We start from the raw sequence: 9,644 nt of genomic DNA, 5'->3' as shown, positions 1-9,644 counted from the left end.
TGGAGCCGGTTCTGATTACGTCGTGTTTATTTCACCAGAAAGACACAGCTGGGGGGGGGCGGGGGTAACACCAGCTAGTGCAGAGACTAGAGAGAACAGCGGGACTTTGGGAGCAGCAGATGTGCATGCAACAGCTACTCCGACCCAGGAACCTGAGCCATGCCCTGAGCAGCATGCAGGCCCCGCCCCCTGCTGGGAAGGGGCGGAGCCTTCTCAGTAGCTTAGTTGATTGATACAAGACAAAACAGTTGTTTAAAAATCTCAGTGTTTTTAAAAGACTGGCCGGCTGCTGGCCCAGGGCCGCGTCCTGCTGGGTGACTGGAAATCACCCTGCCTGCCCAGGAATGCGAGCACAGCCCAGGGCCAGGGACTTGGGCCAGAATTGCTTGGGCTGGGCTGGGCAGTTCTGCGATTGTCCAACATTAACAGTAGAGCAGGGCCCACAGGACAGCCCAGGACCTCCTGCATTTACCCCTCCCTGACGCTCCAGGAGGGCAGATTGTCTCCCCCCCCCCCCCCCCGTGGGGCCCGGCCCAGCCCTCAGGCTGTTACGAGGATGGCCTGGCACGTCCTTGAGAGTCACTGCCCCCTCCCTGGCTGGAACAACACTGCCTGTCCCTCAGCTAGGTCCTAAGCCCCCCACTCCCCTTGACAGCCGCGGCCACAGGACCCGGCCTTCCCCACCCCTGTGTTCGGCTAAGAGCGAGCGTGGGGAGGGGGCTCAGGCAGTGACAGGAGCCACCGGCACCACCTCACGTAAACCACAGACCTGAGCCGCTCCCCTGACTGTGGTTCCAAGGACAGATCGCCCCCCCACCCCAAAAAAAAAATCTGTGCCCACCAGCTTTAGCGGAAGGCAAGGTCAGGGCTCAGGGAGGTTGCTAGAGCCCCTCAGAGCAGGGGCTGCGCAAACTTCCCTCCCCAGACCCACTGCCCCTCGGCCCCAGAGCTTCCAGACGCCATTTCGTGATCCTGACCCCCCCCCCAGCCCCTACCTTTCCGTCCCCCCCAGGAGCAGCGGAGGCTGAGATGCTGCTGTCCTGCCGAGGGAGCAGGGGGAAGGATAGGACAGGGGACGGAGGCCCCCCAGGAGGCCCCCCCCGGCCCCAGCGTGCACTCAGCGCTGCTCCAAGCCCCTGCTCTGAAGAGACCAGAGCCAATGTTACAGCCCAAAGCTGAGTTCCAGCTCAGCAGAGGGTCCCCGGCCTCACCCCCTTGTCACGGGGCATGCGGGAGACCTGCTGCACCGGGGGGGGGTTGCCATGGGGCAGCCTGAGCCCCCCAGGGGACACGTCCCCTACTCCCGGCTCAGTGGCAGAGATCCCAGGTGCTTATTAAACTGCAGCAGCTGATGCACCCGTTCTCATGGCCACTCAGAAAACGGTCACCCCACCCCCGCCATCACCTGTGGCCCCCCCGCCCTCACGCTGGGGACCCACTAACCGTGGCTGGAAATAAATTAGGACAGAGCAGACCCCTCTGCTGAGACCAGCTCCCGCCAGCAGCCCAGACCCGGACGGATCACCGCTCTCACCCCCCCTCGCCGGCTCCCGGCTGGCTGGAAAGGGGGTGATGGGGAGGCCCAGGAGGGAGCCACGTTGCTCTGCAGGGAGTCATAGCCCAGCGAGGAGGCTCACGGCTGCGTGGTGGGGGCCGGTGGCCCGACGGGCTGTCTTCTCTCCCCTGCGCCCCGGAAGGAGGCCTCTCCTCTGGCCACCACTTTGTCCAGCCTGAGTCTCTTCAGCTTCTCCACCAGGTTCCAGCTGAAGATGTTGCTCTTGCTCTGGGCTCCGCTGGGCCCAGCGGCCCTGCCGTCATCCAGCCCGTGGGCCCTCGGGAAGGGCTGAGCCAAGCCTGAGCTGCCCAGAGACCTCCCCCCCAGGCTGTCCCACTGCTCCCTCAAGGGGGAGAGCCAGGAGGGGGGCTCCGGCGCCCGTAGCGCAGCCAGGGCATTGCCAGCCCGCACCGAAGCAGAGATGCCGTGTTCCAGCAGCAGCGTGACGAGTCCGAGAGGCGCAGACAGCGCCCTGGGGCCAGGCTCCAGCGCCTGGGGCACGGGGCCAGCGGCACTCAGCCTGTCAAAGGGCCCACAAGAGGGCACGACTGTATTATAAAGACTGGGGAGGAGAGAGAGGGGAGAGAGCTGGTCAGTACAAGGAGGTGGCAGCCCCACAGGCGGAGCCTGACCTAGGAACGAGGAGCTCTGACTCTGGGGTGAGCTTTCCCCACAGTGCCCTGACCTCTGGCGCTCCCCATGCCCCATTCTCCCCACCCCCCGGCTCTGTGCCAAGCTCCGGACTCCTGGGTTCTACTCCTGGCTCTGTTCCTGACTCGCTCTGGGGCCCTGACTGTCCAGGTGCCACAGGCTCCTGCCCGGCGCAGTGTGACGCCCCCTGCAGCCCTTGCAAACGCCCATTGCCAGCCCTGAAGGAATTTGCCCTGGGTGAGAACTGGTCTGTTCGGGGAGTCCCTCACCCACGGCTAGCTCTGCCCTGGGCAAGGAGCTCCTCTTTCCAGGCACCGATCCCATTAGCTCGTTTGCTTAACGAATCCTTTACCGTTAACCTGCAGCAGCCAACCCCCACCCCCCCTTAGCCAAGTCACAAGGTGCAGAGAGCCCCCAGCGAGTTTGGGACCCCCTGGCCCAGGCTGGGGGCAGCCATGTTAGTCTCTTTAGGCCTAGAGAGAAAAGGGAGGGGGGTTAATGGCACATCCTGTGTCCAGGCAGCTACTGGTTAGTGGGTTAGTTGGTGCTCCCCAGAGACAGAGGCTGGACCCAGGCTGCTCCCCCCACATGCAGGGGGGCACGACCTACCCACATGGAGCATGGCACTGTCAGGGCCCCTGGCACGTTGGGAATCTCAGCCCGGGGGGCGGCTCCTGCTGTCCAATTGCTCATTCATGTCACAGTCAGGGCCAGGTCTCTGCAGAGAGCCGACTCCTGGGCTGCACAGAACTCCCTTCATCTCATGGGAGGCAACAGCTGCCTGTTCCCTCTTGCTCCAGCGCTGGGCCCAGCTCCGACGGGCTCGGCAGCCGGCCAGGAGCAGCCACCCGCTGGTTCCTTAGGGAGCAGGGCTTCTTAGCACCCAACCCGCACGACAGGGACACCCTGGTTCGCCAGTTCCCAAGCGCAGCCGGGGGGGGACGTAATGGGGCACGTAGGGAGGAGCAGCCTGGCCCAGCCTCTGCAGTCCAGTCCGGCGGGAACCCCACTCACACCTCGCAGCCTGCAGGGGGGCAGACTTGGGGGACAGCCGAGTCCTGACCCAGAGCAGGGGCCAGCAGGCGATAGCCCCCTGGGATCCCGCCCAGACAGGCAGCAGGGGGCGCTCCACAGACAGCTGAAGGGACCCTTCCTGCAGTGTGCACGTCCCCTGCCCCCCGAGCTCGGTGTCTGTGGGGCTGCCGCGCCCGGCTGCCAGCGTGATACGGGGACTCTTACGTTAGCACCGAGCGCCTCAGAGCATCGGGGCTGCAGGAGACGCCTGCCCCAGGAGTGTCGCTGCCTAGAACCAGCAGCCCAAGGTGGGGGCGGGGGAGAAAAGGAGACAGGGTAGAGAGGGGACGATTGGTTCGCAGGGAGATGATGGGGGTGGGAGGGCAGGGCCCTTGCCGCCTTACCTGGGCGTCACTGTGGTGATCTCCTTGCTGGGGTGTAAGATGTGGCAGGTGGTGATGGTGAATGTAGATGGAGTCTGGGGGAGGTTGTTAATGGAGGAGTGGAACGCTGGCATGGACAGGAGACACGGGGTTAATGCATGGGTGGGGGATGGACAGAGACCTGGGGGGCATGGGCCCCCGGCGAGTCAGCAGGGAGGCAGACGCGGGTGGGGGCAGGGAGACCCTGGCTGGCTCTCAGACCCATGGGCTCTGTAGGGCTCCCGGGGGACCCCAGCCGGGGCAGAGATTCGAGGACCGAGGCTGATGTTTCCTGAGCAGGCCAAGGGCCCCTTTGTGCACACCAGGCACATGAGAGCAGCTCCCTGGGGCAAGAGAACAAAGGCATCAGGGGACCGGAGCGCCTCACGGGGACTGGGGGAGAGAGTCTCTCGAGCCCTGGCACGGCTGCCCAGCCAGAGAATGGCGAGATGGCCGGACGCAGCATCCACATGCGGATGACTGAGACAAGATGGACGTGCAGACCGACACGGAAGGAGACGGCGGCTGGGGTCAGGGGGACGGGGCAAGTCCTGGAAGCACCTGGATGGGGTGGAGCAGAGGACGCCAGCCTTGTCGCACCCCAGCAGGGGACATGGCAAGTCCCGCTGGCCGGGCAGGGCCAGGCTGATACCTGCCTGCTGCTGGCTCAGGGTCCCGCCAGGGCAGGCTCACTCCTCCCCTCCCCATCAGCCCCCACTCACCACTGGAGCAGCCCTTGGCTTTGGACGGGGTGGAGGCAGCGAGTGCCGGGAAGGCGCTCAGGTCCACGTCGTCCTCCTCAAGGTCGTTCAGGTTGTAGACCTCCTCCAGGTCCACGTCCAGCTGCCGGAAGTCTTTGGTGAGCACGCCGGGCCGGGGGTCCAGGATCCCGCCCAGGTTGGGCTTCGCCAGCTGCTGCCAGTGGTGGAGAGTCACCGAGCCTGGGGACAGAGACACCAGCCATGCAGATCTCCAGCCCTCAGCTCCGTCCCATGCCACCAGGGGCCCCAGTGCACAGAGCCCTCCCCAAGCCACCTCCTGCAGCGGGGGAACATCCCAGGTTTGCAACACAGGAGACCCCAGCAGCGATGACGTGGCTCTGCCCAGTCCAGCCCCTGGAGGGCAGCAGCGTTCACAGCACCCAGCTGGCTCCCGGGGGGAGAATTTGGGTCTTAAACTGACTCCAATGGTGAGCTCAGCTGGGAGGAGGGAGTGAAAGTTCATCAAGTGTCACAGTAACCGAGGCTGCCGAATGGCGACGGGAAAAGGAAGGACAGACAGACAGACCTGCGTTGAAACTGTGCTCAGTAAAAACAGAAGATGGTGGAAGCAGAAATTAAGGTCCCAAAATGGGGGTGCTGGGTATTAGGCCTAAGTGTGGGACAAATAAGGGGACAGGCTGTTCCCCTCCCCTCCCCAATGCTCTCTTGGGGCCTCAAAGAGACTTTGGGGGGGGGGAAGACAAAAGAAGAGAGGGGCTCCTGATGCAAGTTTCACCATTATGGCTGCAACCCTCCCCCCCTCCCCCTGGGCCATCTGCAGCCTAACGCAGAGAGACCCTGAGCAGACCAGGCCAGAGACATCACCACCTCTCCCGGTTCCTGCTGAATCCCAGACCCCCCGGGATGAAACGGGGTTGGACTTTCACAGCAGCCACAAGGAAAGCCCCAGCTCCGCGCCGCGGACTTCCTCCCCTGCTGGACAGGTGTTACCCACCGAGACCCTGCCACACTGGGGGCGGGGGAGGGGGGGGTTCCTGCTAGAGCTCCCCAGCTAATGGGAGAGAACAAAAATTGTTCCACTGAACGCCTCACTGACCCCTTCCACGTCAGAGGCTTTAACCGGTTTGCCGTCTCCTGTAGTGGGAGGATTGTTATGTTTGTATTTTGTATAATTTAGAATAAAGGATAAGGACTAGTAACGTAGCCTGTATTAGATGTATTGATGTAGGATTTGATCATATCCTGCCAGCCACCCTTTCTGACCGCAGGAAGAAACTGCCTAGGGGGCCATTGGTAAAGATGCATCAGCCAGAATCTGAGCCGATTTCAAGGCGGTAACAGACCTTTTAGGGTCACCACTTGTTGTAGGTTTTAGCATTTCAAAGTAAAACAATGCAACGATTGATGTTCCTGTTCAAATGCGCTGTGTAAATCAAGCCTGTGTTGTGTGTGAATGTGGGTGCTGGAAGAGAAGTGTAAAGGCCTCACTGGGCCAGACGTTCTAGGGAGGAACCGAGGACAAACGTAAGGGCACCAGGAGATTGCAACACGCCCCTATTGAAATGTCAGAGGATGGCAAATTAACGACTCTAAAAATAAAACCGGCATCTACCAATGGGAACAAAATAGCTGTGATCAAGGCCAGCCTGGGGTAACTCCCTGAACAACTTAATAAAAAACACACCAAAAAATAAAAAAATTAAACTAACAAGCACTCAAACAACAACAGCATAACAGTGCAAAACTCAGTCCTAATTAAAAAAAAAAACCAACCCACACTATATAAACAGGGGGCCTTGCCATAAAGCTTTGGGTTCCTCTGGCCAAGACTTCCCCGGAGCATCGTGTTGCGACCGACAAAACCCGGCTCCTCTCTACCCGTGATCAACCGAGCTGGCCACTAGGAGGATCCAAACTCTAAACTGGGAACGAGAACATCGACGGGCGGGACAGCGTGTGTGAATGAATGCATGTGCTCATTGCTGTATTTCCAATAAATGCGGCGTGTTGCCTTTTCCCTTGAAAAAGATCCCGTGTGCTGTTATAAGCAGAACACTCGTCTGTCCCTTCACAGGCTGCGGGCTCCGGATGCCCAGCCCTGGACCTCATTCAAGGCTGTTTAATGCTGTGAGCCCAAACCTGGCCTGTTCCTCACCACCCGCCCTGGGGCCCCCCTCTGCGCCAGGTGCCCCAGGCCCGCTTGTTCCCCTCACTCACCTTCCAGGGGCTTGACGATCTGCAGCTTGTCCGGCAGGTAGGAGAGGGAGCCGAGGGAGAAGCCGGAGCCCCCGGTGTGCTCCGAGCTGCCTGAGTAGTTGGTGCCGGTGGACAGGATGCTGTCGTTGGGCGTGAGGAAGCCGCTGGAGCTCTCCACGTCCCTGGCCAGTTGGTTCAGCTTCTGCTCGCGCTCCGTCTCGAAGAAGGAGCGCTCCGAGGCATGGTTCTCCTGGCGGGCGGACAGACGCTGCAGCGCTGCCTCCAGGTCGTGCCTGCCTGGGGTGCCCGGGGTGCCCCGCAGCTTCTCCTCGCCCCTGCCACGGGGAAGCAGGAGATAGTCAGCCCCGCAGCTGGGTGTGCCCTGAGGAGGGCCACAGTGCCCTGGCTGGGGCACCCACACCGTGCCCTCGGGCACCCCCCCAGCGCAAGGGGCACCATGCCGGGGCCGTGCCCCAGAGGGTGAGAAGCTGGCTCAGCTGACTAGTGCCCTGTCATCTCTGGGGTAGACCCTTCCTCTCCATTAGCCCCTCGCTGGGTTGGGTCCTGGCACCAGAGCCAAGAGGGCCACCTGCACCGATCGCACACGCCAGCTACACCCCACTGGGGCACGGCCGGACCCAGCCACGCTGCTCCAATCTCCTGTCGGGGGTCCTACTCCTGACCTCACACACCAGTAGAACATCAACAAGGAGACCCAGGAGAGCCCAGCAGGGGTCAGATATGGGCTGGGTGCGGATGTCTGCACCCCCCCCAGCATCCCTCCCCAGCACAGACCTTTCGGGGGAAGCCCCGACTGATCCCAGCCCACCAGTGCATGGCACCCACCTTCCCAGCCGCCGAGAGAGGGGGAGGGGCACTTACAGGGCGCTCTCCAGGTTCTCCGGTGCCAGGCTGGCGCTGTCTGATCCGTAATAGCTGGTGCGGGGCGTGCTGACCCGGCTGCACCCTGCCGAGGGGAGGGCCGAGGACGGCTTGGAGCCGGGCAGGTTTTGGGGGGACTCTGCACGCGACTTGGCTTTGACCGCCTGGTTCACGACCTTCACCGTCTCGAAAACCCGCTTGTAGCTCCTGGAGGGGACAGCACCCGTCAGCGGGATCCCCTGTCCGGGGGCCGGCCACCTGCCCCTCCCCCCCACACACCAGACAGCACCTGTCAGCGGGATCCCCTGTCCCAGGGGCCCACCCGCCAGATAGCATCATCGGGGGCTTGGACCTCCAGCCCTCATCTGGGCCCAGGGGACACCCCCTCAGCCCCCATCCATCACATGGGTCCACTCATCAGATTCACTGTGTCCATGAGTCGCAGCTAAGCCTGCGCCCTGGCAGCCAGTTGGCCCCACGGCCCCAGCCCCACGGCGAGGGGGAGACTCACTTGTACTCCGAGGCGGACGAGCTGTCGGCTCCTTTCCTCATGATCCCTTTGATCTCCGCAGCCAGCGAGTCCTGCAGGCAGAGAGCACGTGGCATCCCAATGGGGCCGGCGAGGGGAAATGCCAGCTGCCAGGCAGCCCGGAGCCAGCCACCCCTGGGCACCAGCGCCCAGAGCTCAGCACGGATGTGCCCAACATGCCACAGCTCGTGCATCCCTCATCTCCCTGCAAGGCAGAGCCATGCCAGCTTCCCCCCTGGGGCTGGTGCAACGGGCCTGGGCAGGCCATTCTCACACGTGGTACAGTGCCCGGCTCAGCCTGGGGTGCAGCTCCAACGCGCCCAGCCCTGCCGGACCCACGCGCAGTGCCCAGGATGGGAGTCCCCCCTGGGCAGTGGTGCCCCGCGGCCGCACTCACCAGGGGCAGCAGGCTGTAGCGGTTCAGGCTGCTGTTGGGGAGGTTCCGGGTGCGCAGGGTTTTGATCTCCTCCTGGGCCTCGTGCAGCATGCCCTCGCACTCGGCGTATTTCTCCTGCAGGTCCTGCAGCTGCGCGGGCACAGGACAGGGGTCAGGGTGGGGGCAGCAGGGCCTGGCACCCCACCACCCTCAGCATGGCAGCTGCGCCCACGTCCCACGCGAAGAGAGCGAGTCTGGGCCTGCGGGCGCCGGAGGCCGAGCCCGGTGGATGGAGCAGCAGCGGCTGAGCGCTGAGCCCAGCACCGCCCTGCCCGAGGGACTCACCTCGGTGCGCAGCTTCTGCTGAGACTCCTTTGTCGCGGCCAGATGCTGGTGCAGCTCCTCCACCTCCGCGCCGTACTGGGGGAGACACAGCAGGTCAGGGCTGCCGTCACCCCCCCACCTCCCCGGCTGCCAGACGCAGGCCGCTCCCCGGCCCCGGGGCAGGCACTCACCGTGCGGCACTTCTGCTGCAGGTCCACGATCTGGGCCAGGAGCTGGCTGATCTCCTCCTGCTGCCGGGCCGTGTCCTCGGTCTTGCGGGCCAGCTCCTCGGAGAGAGAGGCCACCTGCCGGCTGGCTGGGGCGGGGGGGGGGGGGGGCGGGAGGTTAGCTGCCGGGCCGGGAGCCGGGCCCATGGGGGCGCCCCCCCAGCCCGGCTGTGCCCCATGGAGACCTGGGTTCCATGCCCGGCGCCCGCGGTCTCCGGTGTCTGAGCTGGGGAGAGCTCACAGCCGTGCGAGGACTGGCCCCCGAAGGGAGGCCACTGCAGCCCCCTCCCCCCCGGGCCCCCCCCCCCCCCCCGGCCAGGCGCCGACGTACAGAACTGTTCCACGCAGTCCAGCATCAGCTGCTGCTCCTGGTCCTCGTACTGGCAGGTTTCCGTGGTGATGCTGGTGGCCTGGGAGAGAGATAAGGAGCTAGTGTTAACCACGCGGTGACCAACCCCTGCCCACGCCGGCTCCACAACACGGCCCGACTCTGCAGGGCTTCCGATCGGGAACAGCCCCCTGCTCGCACGCAGCACCAGGGCGGGAGCAAAGGGGGCCCCAGCTGCCAGCCAGGGGGAGCAGCTGGGACAGGGGTCCCTGGGGGCCAAGAATCCCCCCACCCGGCAGGTCACTGGCTGCCTGTTCCTAGGAGCCACAAGTTACCACCCGCCTCGCCCATCGCCTGCCCACCCCAGCCCAGCCCAGAGCTCCCCCCCCCCCGCCCCATCAGCCCAGCCCAGCCCAGA

General features: G+C 64.0%; 1 protein-coding gene across 1 annotated transcript in view; it reads right to left on the bottom strand.

Annotated features, from left to right (window-relative positions):
- Positions 1 to 1,030: 1,030 nt before the first annotated feature.
- Positions 1,031 to 9,644, bottom strand: part of LOC112102244 (trafficking kinesin-binding protein 1-like) — a 24,028-nt gene continuing 15,414 nt past the window's right edge. Inside the window, exons 8-17 of the mRNA XM_029912227.1 lie at positions 9,230 to 9,308; positions 8,863 to 8,987; positions 8,693 to 8,767; positions 8,369 to 8,497; positions 7,954 to 8,024; positions 7,443 to 7,649; positions 6,582 to 6,895; positions 4,365 to 4,583; positions 3,625 to 3,730; positions 1,031 to 2,117 (exon numbers count right to left, since the gene is read on the bottom strand). Of these exons, the coding sequence (XP_029768087.1) occupies positions 1,634 to 2,117; positions 3,625 to 3,730; positions 4,365 to 4,583; positions 6,582 to 6,895; positions 7,443 to 7,649; positions 7,954 to 8,024; positions 8,369 to 8,497; positions 8,693 to 8,767; positions 8,863 to 8,987; positions 9,230 to 9,308 (1,809 nt within the window). The 3' untranslated portion in view covers positions 1,031 to 1,633. The remainder of the gene's footprint in view (positions 2,118 to 3,624; positions 3,731 to 4,364; positions 4,584 to 6,581; positions 6,896 to 7,442; positions 7,650 to 7,953; positions 8,025 to 8,368; positions 8,498 to 8,692; positions 8,768 to 8,862; positions 8,988 to 9,229; positions 9,309 to 9,644) is intronic.

This window comes from Terrapene carolina, unplaced genomic scaffold (assembly GCF_002925995.2).
Source record: "Terrapene carolina triunguis isolate 2854851 unplaced genomic scaffold, T_m_triunguis-2.0 Scaffold193, whole genome shotgun sequence".
NCBI lineage: Eukaryota > Metazoa > Chordata > Testudines > Emydidae > Terrapene > Terrapene triunguis.
This window is presented reverse-complemented; position numbering and strand designations above follow the sequence as displayed.